The sequence below is a fragment of the Taurulus bubalis genome (assembly GCF_910589615.1).
Source record: "Taurulus bubalis genome assembly, chromosome: 17".
NCBI lineage: Eukaryota > Metazoa > Chordata > Actinopteri > Perciformes > Cottidae > Taurulus > Taurulus bubalis.
In genome coordinates this window covers 2,752,939-2,767,295 of record NC_136605.1, presented here as the reverse complement: position 1 = coordinate 2,767,295, position 14,357 = coordinate 2,752,939, and the positions used below count along the sequence as shown (strand labels likewise).

The 14,357-nt window shown below is 40.8% G+C and overlaps 1 protein-coding gene across 1 annotated transcript; it reads left to right on the top strand.

Annotated features, from left to right (window-relative positions):
• Nucleotides 1–13,278: 13,278 nt before the first annotated feature.
• Nucleotides 13,279–13,626, top strand: prr15la (proline rich 15 like a; the record flags this gene model as incomplete). The annotated part of the gene is made up of 1 exon (XM_079233495.1): nt 13,279–13,626. Exon 1 carries the CDS (start codon nt 13,282–13,284, stop codon nt 13,624–13,626), a length of 345 nt encoding a protein of 114 aa, XP_079089621.1. The 5' UTR covers nt 13,279–13,281.
• Between the last annotated feature and the right edge of the window lie 731 nt (nt 13,627–14,357).

Sequence of the window (14,357 nt, the reverse complement as noted above, 5' to 3'; positions counted from 1 at the left end):
TCTGCCCTGCCATAGCTCAGAAAACACACGCCATGTTATGCTGTGTAAAAGTCTGTTGAGTCGTTCTGGTTCGCCTTGGCCTGCTTCAGTGGTGCTCGGTAACGTTACCCATGTCACGTGGTGCCGCACGGTAGCTAGCAAGAGAGAAAAGAGTCAAAACTTCTCCAAATGAAGCGAGCGACGGCGTCACACATGAACGATTCCAATTAATTTACAAGTTACACTGAACGCATGCCATTTATCAACTATATGAAGCCAAGTAATTTATATCACAATTTAAAGTGCAAATCCTATATTTTGGTAATATTAGTAACACTAGCATTAGCTTACTAGTGCAGGAAAGTGTGTCCCTACTTCCCTCTTAAAGTCACGTAGCGTTACACGGTAACTTTACATGAGACTGTGCTGTCTGTAATTAATGTACAATTGCAAAATGCCTGGCAAAAAGGAAATATGTAGGAATAATAATGAGCTTCGTTACCTTGCTGTGCTGAAGTGGACTGGTCAGAAATGTTGTAGCTCTTACTCCAAAATTGTGTTGAGAGAAGCAAGTGTCCATTGGCATACAACGTTATAGTTACTGTCATCGTTTGTGTAACGCAATGGAGGGTTTAACCATGTTGTTTCCCCCTCTGTCTGCGTGATAGCAAAAATTAACACCTGTGTTGAAAATAATGCTAAAACTGATTATGGTGTATTGCTGAAAAAGGAAAACCCGCTCCAAATTACAGTATTGTTATTCACAGCAACATTTATTTCAATGAGATTTACCCGGGAATGAATTTTGACCATGATGCATTGCAGATCTACAGTAACATGCTGTATAAGTTCTACAGTAAGAATATGGCCAGTATATTATATTAATACTACTATCATTTTATTACTGTGAAAACTAGAGAAACGTGTTTCAGTAAATGTATTTTATATAGAAATGATTCTTTCCACCCCGAGATGCCTTTTGTGAGAGCTCTCATATATACAGTAATTACAATGTCCAGATTATGGTAGAAAGATTATGCCATGTTTGTTGCCTATATTGATGGAATACTTGTCTTCCGGCATCTTTCCTTACCGGCCGATGTTCCTGAAACCCTTCGCTTCTCAAGTTCTAAATTGTTGTTGGAGTCTCTGTGTAAACGATCCTTCTTCTCCACACTCAGATGTTTGTCTTCTTACAGTTTTGCACCAGCGGCATGCTAGCATCGTCTTCATCACAACTATTCGCTCGCCATGAATTCTCCAGACAATGAGAGGCTCTATTCACATGGGCTCAAATGAACAATACACAGTCTAAGGTCCGGTTAATGACAGGAGGCAGCACCAGGAGGCAGGACCAGCTCCAGACACAATCACGATCCATGGAAACCTGTGAGGTGAGAAAGCACAAAGACTCTGGGGAAGAAGTAGAGTTATGTGCAGTGATGGGAAATGAATTCATACAGAAGGAGAGACACAAGAAGAGCGAGGAGCTCAGTGTATCCAAAGATGTCCCCCAGCAGTCTAGGCCTACAGCAGCATATCTAGGGGCTGGACCAGGGCAAACTTGAGCCAGCCCTAACTATAAGCACTATCAAAAAGGAAAGCCTGAAGTCTACTCTTAAATGAGATGACTGTCTGCCTCCCGGACTGAGAGTGGAAGCTGGTTCCACAGAAGAGGAGATTGATAACTGATGGTTCTGGCTCCCATACTACTTTGTAAGACTCTTGGAATCAAAGGTAGCCCCGCATTTAGTGAGCACAGCTCTATAGTGGGGTAATATGGCACTATAAGATCCTAAAGATATGATGGTTAAGGTTAAGTTAGGCTTTGTAGGTTTCCAACATGCTTAAGGCTAGCTCAGAATCTCCTCGTCCAACACAGAGGGCGTAGAAAGGGTTAAGACGAACAGGCAGTCTTCACTTTAATCTTCATAATGGAAGCTAAAGAGGACTAATGATACCTTCTCTCTCCTCCTCCCATGCCTCCCTCCATCCCTTTTCTCCCTCCCTATTTTCACACCTCCATCCTTAACCCCCTGACCCTCCTTTCCTTACTGCCTCTCCGCTCTCTCTTCCCCTCATCACTCCACGCTTCCTTCCATTCTTTACCCTGGTGCTCTCTCTTTTCTCCACTTCCCCATTAGCATTCCTTCTTCCCTTCTCTCCTCTGACACAGCCAGGCGTTACATACAGTGACAAATGAATTGTGGCATACCGCAGTGTGGTTTGTGTGTGTGCTTCATTGAAAGGTGTAGATGTCTAGCTAAGCATTGTGGGTACATGTGTGGTATCCTGTTGTTTGTGTATCTATATCTATCTAGGCATGTATGGTCTTTGTGTGTGAGGGCTGTAGCTCTGTGACAGTGATTGATAGCCGGCCGTGCTAAACGATGCAGAACTTTCTTTAATAGAAGATACAAGAGGTGGTTAAAAATTCTGCCTAATGGAGAAATATGACGGAGAAAGAGAAAGAGAGAGAGAGAGAGAGAGAAAGAGAGAGAGAGAGAGAGAGAAAGAGAGAGAGAACTATGAGGACAGATGCCGCAAAGGAGAGGAGTGGTGAGAGGAGAAAGGGATGAAGGTACAAGAGAAGATTGTAAAAGCAAAGGTAGAGGTGGATGACCTGTGTTCTTGAATCAAATATATGTCTTATATGCTTTCCTCCTGGTTAACATCACACTGGTGTCTCTCCAAGAACTCTACACTCTACTGTAGTCTCGACCTAACGGATTGCACAATAGGGATCAGGGCCCCCCGAAAACCGTCTCTAAATGAGTAAAAACAGAGTATTGATTAGGTACTTGAGCAGTATTTTGCTCAAATAAATAAAAAGTAAAAATCTTTGGCCAATAAGCAGAACATCAATCTGCGGGAATGCAGAGTTTGTCGACCCGCCGTCCATAGCGATGATATATGGAGTCTGATCATAAGAACATATTGTAGCGACCCTTGGTCAGGAAAGCTAAAACACGTTATCTTGCTGATTATGGGACAGGCTACTGTGGGCCGTTGCCTACGCCAAACAACAGTCAACACCGCTAAAACCACTTAACATGCTTCACACTCTGCTCCCGGTCATAGACTAACTCAACAGGCTAGTAACACAAACAACAACATCCCACCTCACTCGCTCTGCCAATACAGGTACGCTCATGTGTACCACCGACCCTCACAGGTAGCTACGATGATTGACAGGTTTCACAGCTACACAGCTTATGAGACCGTCACTGACCTCCTGAACCCTGTCATTGCAATAACTAATCTTCTTATCTAGAACAACTTCTTCCTGTAAACACAATAACACGTATAACACTCAGTCCGTTACACTATTAATAAATGGAAGCTAAGCTAATTGTTAAGCTGCGAATGTATTTGAAAGATTTTGGAACGTCTTGTATTGCTGCTCAATATGAATTTGTTTACGCATAAGAATAATAAAGCAAGGCTGATTATATTCTTAATTAATTGTCTTTATTTCTCACAAAAATAACCGAATTGATCAGGGTACTAGTATTGATAAAATCCTTTTATGGGTTTTTAATGCAACACAATCGCGCAATTGTATGTTAAAATACTCAACAGATGTGTACTTCCTTCCAATTACAAGCAATAGACAGCATACTGTACATGGTTCATATTTGTCCTTTACCTATGTTAGATCACATGAAATAATGTGCTACTCGTTTTTAAAGAGAAAAGAAAATCAATAATAATCAATATATGAGTGATGCTCCTGGCCACATATTCTTCCATCCCTGTGTAGTGTACTCATGATAACCACCTTCTTGCCCTTTCTTTGACACATCGGATACACACACTTGAAAAAAATTTCAAAAGTTGACAGACCTGTACTTTGTACAACTGTAGCAGTTCAGACTTGTTTTTCCGTAAGCATAGAACCCTGAAATCAGAGCATAGAACCTTGAAATCAGAGCATAGAATCCTGAAATCAGAGCATAGAACCTTGAGATCAGAGCATAGAACCTTTAGGTCATTTTCATAGGTTATTTCAAGTAAAAATGAAGGCTGGATTTAAAACAGAAAGCTTTAAAAAAAATTGACTATATATTAAATTAATTAATTAAATACATTTTTGAAAAAAATATTTAACTGAATTGTCATGCAGCTTCAAATTCAGTTTATTTGAGCGCCAAGTGACGTCAATCAAAAGAGTCAAGATATTATATTCTTGTCATCTAAAAAGAGAAATGTAAGAAATGTGTTATTAAACCGCTTTCATTTCTCCTCTCTGTTATCATTGTTGGTCAGTTAATTACTGCTTTATCTGATCATATTGGGCTCTTCGGTTTATTTTTTCTGTGCCTTAATTTCGGATGTGAGTCGGTACGTTTGCTCTAAATATCTGTGCTTTGTCTCGTGGTGGCGCTTCACATCGCTTCTTTTAATATTGCTGATCCATCAACAGTTAATAATTCAGTAATTGGATTTCAGTCCAGGGTCCAGTGACAATGGTGTCTGGGTCCAGACCCGGACCGCGGTCCGCCTGTTAGTGACCCCTGGCATAGAACCGTCAGCACATATAACCTTGTCAGCGCATAGAACCCTCGTATCAGAAAACCCTAATGTCAGAGCATAGAACCTTGAGGTCAGAGCATAGAACCTTTAGGTCAGAGCATAGAACCTTGAGGTCAGAGCATAGAACCTTTAGGTCAGAGCATAGAACCTTGAGGTCAGAGCATAGAACCTTTAGGTCAGAGCATAGAACCTTGAGGTCAGAGCATAGAACCTTTAGGTCAGAGCATAGAACCTTGAGGTCAGAGCATAGAACCTTGAAGTCAGAGCATATAGCCTGGGATCAGAGAACCCTGAGATCTCTGTGGTCAGAGAACCCAGGGGTCAAGCATAGAACCTTGAGGTCAGAGCATACTTTGATGCTGCTCATGCGGCTAGCTTGTAGCTAATGCATGTTAGCTTGTAAGCTTGTAGCGTACTGCAGCAAGGACACATGGAAACATAAACATATGTGTAAGTTAATGTTGGCGACTGTCTTTGTGGGCTGTCGCTGTAGCCCGACGTTATAAAATGTAGCTTTTAGGCCATTCCACATAAAATACATGACAGAAAGCGACTGGGGCTGTACACAGTTTAATTGGAGAGGAAGTAAGTAAAATCCAAAAGTCATGTGCAAACAAGATGAGGATCAAAACATATCGTTTTTTGACATACAGCAACATACAAAATGACTGTTTCCCGTGTAGATCATGTTTCCTGGGATTTGCGATATTGTCTTTCAACTGAGAAATGTGGATGTGGTTTCTTAAAGGCTCTAATGAACGCCTTCTTTACCGGTGACCATAGTTGTTTATTAAATGCCTTTTCAACAGAAAAATGCTCATTGGGTGTATTTGCAGATTAAAGATGAGTGCAGCTTTGTCTAACTGGGAAAGCTGTCGCACAGCAAATTTGGCAGTGGTATTTTAACGTTAAGACATTTGTTTATTTTTATCTGAAAAATGACATTCAATTCAGTTCAATTGTATTTGTAAAGCCCAATATTACCAGAGTTTTGTAGAGGAAGGCAAAGGAAAAATTCCCCACAAATCCTTTGACAGGGCATACAAGAAGAAACCTCAGAGGCAGGAGAGCAAAATATGTTGTGTGTACAGAACAACAGACAACATAATAAAACTACAACATAGCAATCCATGTCATAAAAAAAGTTGAGAGTACTAATAGCAGCAGTAGCACTAATATTAGCACAATTAGTAATAGAAAAATGATTACGACTAATAATAGCCGCAGCAGTGGATATAATAGAGCAATAATAATAATAATAATGTTATTATTAGTAGTCTACATTGTTCTACCATTATTCTGCTATTATTAGTGATACTACTGCTATTACTCCGCACATGTGTATCATTTATATATTTATATTTAGTCATATGGGTTGACGATGTCGTAATTCTGTTATGTTGTTCATGTACACATGTCGTCTATTGCACTTCTGTCTGCTGTGAAAAGACTGTGAACACCTTGACACTGCATAGAGCTGAGGGGTAGTGCAAAGTTATTGTTTTGTGCTTTTTATCCTATCAGTCCAGCAGGTGGTGTAGGTGCACTTCACCAAATTCACCACAAGATGGCGACACTTGACCGAGGCGCGTGCACCCACTGCCTTGATGAACTTCTCTCTCTCTTCCTTCCTTCTTTCTTTCTGTCTTTCTCTCTCATCATCAGTAAAGCTGTTGTTTTCAATCAGGTTCAAGATGTTTTCACGCATCAGCATTTTTCCGAGGGAGTTGGTTTGATTTGAATATCTATTTGAATATTGTGGTTGTTGTAAATAGCAGCTAAGATGGAGGTTACCGAACTGTAAACTGACACACATAATAGTAGCTCTACTTCCTACTACTGAAACGCGCCAGCTGTTATCAGTGTCCCTTTATATCTCGTGTCCATTTGTGAATCCTTCACCAGCCCTGTTTTAATACAGGAAATCAAAGACAAGGGAGCAAAGAGCAGCTCATTCGCTGTCATAAAAATACAGTTTCATGGCCACCACCGGGATCTACTATACAGGGATGGGGACAAGGTAGATTAGGATCACAAGAAGCGCAATTGTTCCTGATTTGCATGACGCACTGCTGACACTGTCATCAGCTTCACCTTCTGTGGATGTTCAGTGTGAGCACCGAATGAAATACCACTGATTGATCTATGTCAAATCTCTCTTTTCGAGGCAGCCCTAAAAATTAGGATATCAATCGTGTGTGTGTGTGTGTGTGTGTGTGTGTGTGTGTGTGTGTGTGTGTGTGTGTGTGTGTGTGTGTGTGTGTGTGTGTGTGTGTGTGTTTTGTGGCTTTGTGTGTGTGGCTGTCATGCGCGTGCTAAAGATGATAACCTAGTTGCTTATTAGCTTCTGTCCTACTTCCTAAAGCAGTCACAGATATGAATACATACTGTACCAAGAGGGCCGCTTGTTCAGAGCACCATCATCCATTCAGCAACAGGTGATCCGTGTGAAACCAGAGCTCCTAAAATGAAAAATCCAGGGAGATACACGTCCTGTTGTGCAACGTGCGACCGTCAACTTGTTGTGCAAACCGACCCGGCTACTTGAAAACCAATAAAAGCAGAAGTAAAAATCCATATTGACTTTGACTTTATGAGACACCTCAGTCAGAAATAAAACAAAGCTTTCTCTCAGAAGATTTTGCCTTTTTCCAGTGCAACGTGTACAAGCTACATGGAAAGTGTAGCAAGCTGAACTACAAGTTACACTGCATTAGATGAAGCTCCACAGCACTGAAGATACCCCGGAGAAATGCAGCAAGCCAAGCTACAGCAACATGGTCAAAGTAGTTTGTGTGTGTATATATATATATATGCATATATATATATATATATACACGCTGACTGAAATGTATTTAATACTTGGTACAAAAGCCTTTGTTGGTTCAAGACGCCTCCTGTATAAGAAAATAGTCTCATGCATTGCTCAGGTGTGATTTTGACCCATTCTTCCACACAAACAAATCTTTAAGCTTCCATGGGCCTCTTCTATGAACTCTGATCTTAAGTTCCTTCCATATATTTTTATTGGATTCAACCTTATTGTTGCAAACATACTGATGCATTGGCTACAGAAGGATTTCAAAACTTCTGAATGTTCCAGCGAGCATTGTTGGGGCCATAATCCAGATGTAAAAAGAATATAATTTCCTGGCCTGTATACACGCTCACCACCAAGACTCCATTGCTGAAGAAAAAGCATGTTGACGCTTGTTTAAAGTTTGCTACACAACATTTAGACAAGTCTGTGGAATACTGGGAGAAAATAGTCTGGTCAGAAGAGATCACAATGGAACTCTTTGGGTGCCATACTACTTCATGTTAGGAGGTCAAATGGCACTGCACGCCACCCCAAGAACACCATGCCAGCAGTGAAGCTGGAGGTGGGAGCATCATGTGTGGGGTTGTTGTTCCGCATAAGGCTCTGGCAAACGTAATATAATTGAAGGAAGGATGAATGGGAAAAAGTACCGAGACATTCTTGATAAAAATCAGTAAACATTGTAAACATGAGTTTATGTCTCAATCTCTAGTTTCAAGTCTTCTTCAAAACAGCATGATGTCCATTTAGTTAATTATGGTCATTTAGAGTCAAACAGACCATAAAGCAGAGTATGCTTTACGGCGGGGCTACTGGGATTTACAGGTCGCTGACACTACCAGAGCCGTATACAGTGTCTCTAGGTCACTCTTCCTCAGTCCAGATATGATAACTTCTTTTTACTGGTTGCAAAAAGCCAACATGGTGAGGCCGTAATCCAAAATACCGACGGCCAAATCGTCAAACTCAGTCCACAAACCAGTGTTTGGAGTCATGTGCTGAGGTGAAGGTTGGTTATATTGTAGTGAACATTGTGGGTTCAGCCAAAGCCTCTCTATAGTAAGGTTTGCATGTGTGTATGTGTGTGTGTGTGTGTGTGTGTGTGTGTGTGTGTGTGTGTGTGTGTGTGTGTGTGTGTCTGTGTGTGTCAGAGGGAGGGGCCAACAACTCCACCTGTAACTCAGCACCTAGGAGAGGACAGGAGTGAACGTGGACAGGAAACTAGAGAGCACTAGAATAAATGACAAACTGGCCCAGAGACGGTGAGCATGCAGTGGTGTGGACTGCCAACAAGGAACTTTAGCTCTCAGTTGAAGTGTAACTTCTAAACGCTGAAGCAGGATGAGAACACCAGGCAATTTAGCATTTCCGGTATAGTGCAGGGCTGGGTCAAGAATGGATTATGGAAGAAACAGGGATACAAAGGAGAGACAGTGTATCATTAACTGGCCCCATAGAAGCACAGACCTCTCCAAGAGCTACTAGTATAACAGAGGTCAGCAGGACGGTGGAAGTCGAATGCTGTTTCACAAAGCGTTTTTTTGTGGGCGCTTAAAGGCTGAATTCAGAAGTTCAACAAGTTTTGGCGTGAAGAGGCTGGACGTTGTTCCTGAACCCTGCTGAAGTCAACCACAGCTGGAAAGAGACATGTCAAACAGGTGAGTCTCCAGCATTACAAACCAGTGGTGGAAAGTAACAATGTACTGTTTTTAAATACAGGTACAGCATTACCCTTTCATGCTACTTTATACGTCTACATTTATCCGACAGCTGAACTAGTTTCTCTAATGTCACGCAAAAATATCAGTGAATAAATGTGCGTGTCAAGTGGTCACGTAGCCAAATATTTCATACAGTGCTTTATCAAAGCAGCATGTTCCCATGAAATTTACAAGGCAAATTTCCACAGGGAGAACAGTTTCCATTTGGAAATCCCCACCACTGATCACTGGAGGATTTCAAAGGGCCAAATCAGTCAATTCCGAGGAAATAGCCACGATTAGCAGATTTAACCAAAACTTTTCATACAGTACATTTTCATTTTTTGTATCAAGGTCCTATTTTGACTGACAAATGTATTTCCCAAGTTGGTGTCATTTAAAGTGGTCAAGTTACAAATATTTCTTAAAAAGCTAAGATTAGACAAACATTTTGACCCAAAACATTGTTGGACCACTACACATTGATGCATCAGTATTAGAAATCTAAAAGTGTTAAACATAATAATTATTTAATCACATTTGGCCATACGCTTTGACTGCAGAAATGCATTGCTGCTTGCACTTCTGTGCTTACGTTGGATTTTTAGTTTGGGAACTTTACTTGTAAATTAGGAATACATTGTTGTATTTGAACTTTTACTAAAACATAAAATATTTGAGTACCTCTGCCACCACTGTGTAGATCAACCACACATGAGTTGACAGTTTCCGCAGTTGGCACAACCTCAAAAACTTTATAAAGCAAGTCATATTTCAGGAAGCATTTTCCCAGAAAGAGGGGGGAAAACTGTGGCTTTCAATTTCACAAATATATCACGCAATTCTTCTTCACTTGTCAACACGAAGTTAATGGCTGAATTCGAGGAAAGAGGTGTGACCAAACAGTTACTCATAGTTAATCATTAATTGTGCTCAATTGTACACATAGAATCCTTGATTTGAATAAATATTGGTGATTTGGAACTTTCAAGAGGTTGCGAGGCAACTCCGATGATCAGACTTGCCTCTACGGTGGTCTTAATCTTCAGCAGGTAGATTGTTTTGTGATGCACTGGGACCATAAAGGTGGAGATTTTCTCTTTCTACTGGTTCACTAGTGGTAATAATGTCATATGTTAGTTCCTCAGCATGGGTTGAGGTGCTATATCGCAAGTTTTACGACGCCGCACTGTTCAATTATTTTATAAACACATTTAGTTTTTTACAGAAAATTAACAGGTTTTGGACGTACAAGGATTCCGTCAGCAACAAAGTACTTATTTTGAATTAACTTAACTTATTGACCAGTTAGTAAATGGTAAACGGTAAATGGACTTGTATTGAGCTTTTCTGTGTAAGTGCTGTTACACAACATGTGAGTGGTCACATTTGTCCCTTTGACATTTTATTTCAGTAGATAGATGAAGAAATAAGTAACACGTTTGGTCGAGTAGTCATTTACCTGCTATAGGCATGTCAACCTTTGAGCACTCCCTCCAATGTTTTATCTCTCTCTGTCTCTCTTTCTCTCACACACACACACACACACACACACACACACACACACACACACACACACACACACACACACACACACACAGGTGTTGTCACTGTGTTATTAACCAGGTGGTTGGTAACACAGTGACAACACCCAGACAATTGTACACAGACTGTGTTTTGAAATTTAAATGTTGCGTGTATGTTGTCACCTTGTAGCCCCGAGCTAAAGCATCCCATGCTTTATGGTCTATATTACTCAAAATGACCATAATTTACTAAATGAACATCATGCTGTATTGAAGAAGGATTGAAACTAGAGATTGAGACATAAACTCATGTTTACAATGTTTACTGAGGGAATAAATCAAGAGAGAAGTAAAGTAATTTTCTCATAAAATAACCAAAGTCATTAGAATTTGCCCTCTCGACACTGTGGATTTTGCCAGTCCATCCAGTTGAAATTCCCCCGGAGAAGTGTTAACTGGCTTGCTGGTGGCGCTAGATTAAAAGTCAGGGGACCACCAACAGTCAACAGGACACATCCTCTGAGGACCACAAATGTCTTTTTGTCAGACCGTGATGTTGTGATGAAGTTATTCCTTAGAACTTTGGCCATGATAAAAAAAAACTAGTGACGTCAAAAGTTCAAATTTTGCAATGCTAACTGCTCATGATTACACTAATCATTATGCAGCCATCCGACTCTGCAGGTGCAATAAGCCTACACAACACCACAACAGGGACACTGAATCGTACATGTTTTATTTTCCGTCGTCAATACATTTTCTGCACTACAGGCCGCTCCCCCCACCCCACCCCACTGGCAGGCAGTCAAAAGCGGCTAGGCAGTCGATACTCGCCGTCACTTCAAAGTTGTATAGAATCTACATCAAAAGGGACAAAGGGAGCCAAACAATAATCAGCAAGCTGAGCATATCACGTCTTCATGAAATAGAGAAAGAGAGAGAGGGAGAGAAGAAAAGAAACAATAAAACAATGTGGGTTAGTTTCTGTTTGCTCAGCTGGTAGAAAAGGGGCCAGAAGGCAACCAGGAGCCGGCCTGCAGCCGGCTGGGACAGTGAGCTGAAGGCGATCTTTTTTAAAGTCTGAATAATGGAACAGTTAACCAAGTTGATCTCTACAAGAGGTCACATCTTAGAGTTGGTAGATCATTTCTTTAATATATTTTGTATTTTTTTTTCTTTCGTTGTTGGTTGCTTGGCATTATATAAACAAATATCAATGTAAGGGACTTAAACACTGTATAGTGTGTGTACACTTTGAGGTAATTTTGGTCTGCGGTTGCTTTTCATATCTTGGTCTCAACCCATTTATTCCAAGTAACGTTGACATAAGGGAAATTCTCTTTGTTTTCTTGGCTGAACTTAAAGATAGATGACCTTTAAATTGTCATTAACGACATGATATTTATAAGTATGTTATCTCCAGTGTATAATCACCGGAAAATAAGAATCCTGTTTTTGTTACCTCAGAATGAACCGTTTATATTAATGACGTTTACAGTCATTTCAGTTGGTCGTAATCTGCAACTTCACTGCTAGATGTCGCCAAATGCTCCACACTGCCCCTTTCTTTTTTAGTTTGCAGATCTTCCAGTCTTAAGACTGGAAGATCTGCAAACTAAACATGAAGCTAAAGCAGGAGATTAGTTTAGTATAGAACGACGGAGCAAGGAGAATCTGGTGGTTCAAAGTTAAAAGAGACTAGAGTAATGCTATGTTGCATTTAGCCACAGTGGCACTTTGAGATGAACGCAACACTCTCAAAGTAACAAAGTTCAAATGTTTGCCATGTTTACCATCTTAGTTTAGCATTGTAGCATGCTACCATTTGGTAATCAGCACAAAACACACACACACACACACACACACACACACACACACACACACACACACACACACACACACACACACACACACACACATATTTATACAGTGTGTATAATTGTTTGCATAATAATGTAAAGGTTCTAAGCAAAATTCTGGGATTCTTTGCATGAAATGCATGATTCCCATTGGCTGATCATCTCTCGGGAGCTGAATGAACAGCAGGAGAGATCAGCTCTGTGAATACATACATACATACATACATACATACATACATATTCTACATATCTATTAGCCTGGCCTCATATATGTTTCTCTTTCTCTATAACACACATACACTCTCTGATTGATGTGATACACTGTCTTGGCCAGGTCTCCCTCGAAAAAGAGATTTTTAATCTCAATGGGACTTCCTGGTTAAATAAAGGTTAAATAAATAAATAAAAAAACACACACCAACACACCAGTGTAACCTGAGCATGTGTGCATCCACAGCATATGGAGGCTATTGAATTACACTGAAATATTAACAGTGTCATGGATGGATAGATAGATGCTCTGACAGACACTCACACACACACACACACACACACACACACACACACACACACACACACACACACACACACATATATATATATATATATATATATATATATATATATATATATATATATATATATATATATATATATATATATATAGGTAACCCAAACTCATATTAAGACAGAGACATGTGCACCAACACACATGCAGTGTTTTTGTGTTGCAGATTATTCTGTTTTATTTCTCTTTCTTAACATTTCTTTCTGGTTTAACTACAAAAGAAATAGGCTGCAGCCTAAACCTTCCATATTTTAACCCTCTCTTCAGCCCTCCCTCCATCCATTCATCCATCATGGCAGAGCCGTCTCCAAGTTGGTGGAAGCTGACTTTCCTGAGGAGGAAAAAATCCCAGCCCAGGGTCCTGTATGAAATCCCCGCAGAGTTTGTTTCCAACGCCGCCGCGGCTCAACACGGCTCCATCACAGCCGCGGGAGCTGCCGCCCACCCGGAGGACGTGGACGCCCGGCTGGAGAGGATCGTGGATAAAACGGCGGCGAGCAAAGGGCGCCACGTCAAGGTGTCTCACTCCGGGAGGTTTAAGGAGAAGAAGAAAGTGCGAGCCACGCTGGCGGAGAACCCGGAGATGCTTCCCGTTGGTGACCCTGCGAGAGATGAGAACCAGCGGGCTGGGAAGTAAAGGAGCATTCTAAAAACCAACAGCGATGCGTTCATGGGTAGAGGTTCAAGTGGGGTGCTGTGGTTTACAGCTCTCTTCCCTTGTTGTCAGTTGATGGAGACTAAATCTGGGGGAACTTTAAATCTTAACGCCTTCTTGAGAGAACACTGATGTCAAAATGGCCGAAAAGAGACTCATCAGAATAAGTGAAATTGAGACTGTAACTTCTGACTGAAACAACATGTGCCTAGTTTATATTTCTATAGAGAAGTTTCCCATTCACTTTGATACAAGAAACATCCAGAGGCCACTCGAGGAACTGCGTTGTGAGGCACTATCGGTGGTTTCATCCGCTTGATAATAAAACAGTAGTGATTGTAGGGATTGATCCAACAACCTTTACAGTACACAATCTCCAGCTCTCATTTAGTCCACTGTCTGAGTTTAAATGCTCCGGTTTCAAACCTGTGACCTTTTCCGTTGGACTAGATGGGTTATCTAGTAGTAGAGCTGTGTACGGATGATGAAACTATAACTGGCCCTGTGGACCTCATGTGAGTCTGCGACTGGAAGGCGATGTTTCTAACTTTGGAAGACCAAAGGTTTTAGGAAAACAACACAAACAATAACCTGAAGATGTCAAAATTACTTGATTGGATTAGAGATAAATAATAAGATTCAGAGCATACATTTTTGCATATAACTTTACCAATTAGATTGGTTCGTTGATGGTATTTGTGGTACTATATGTT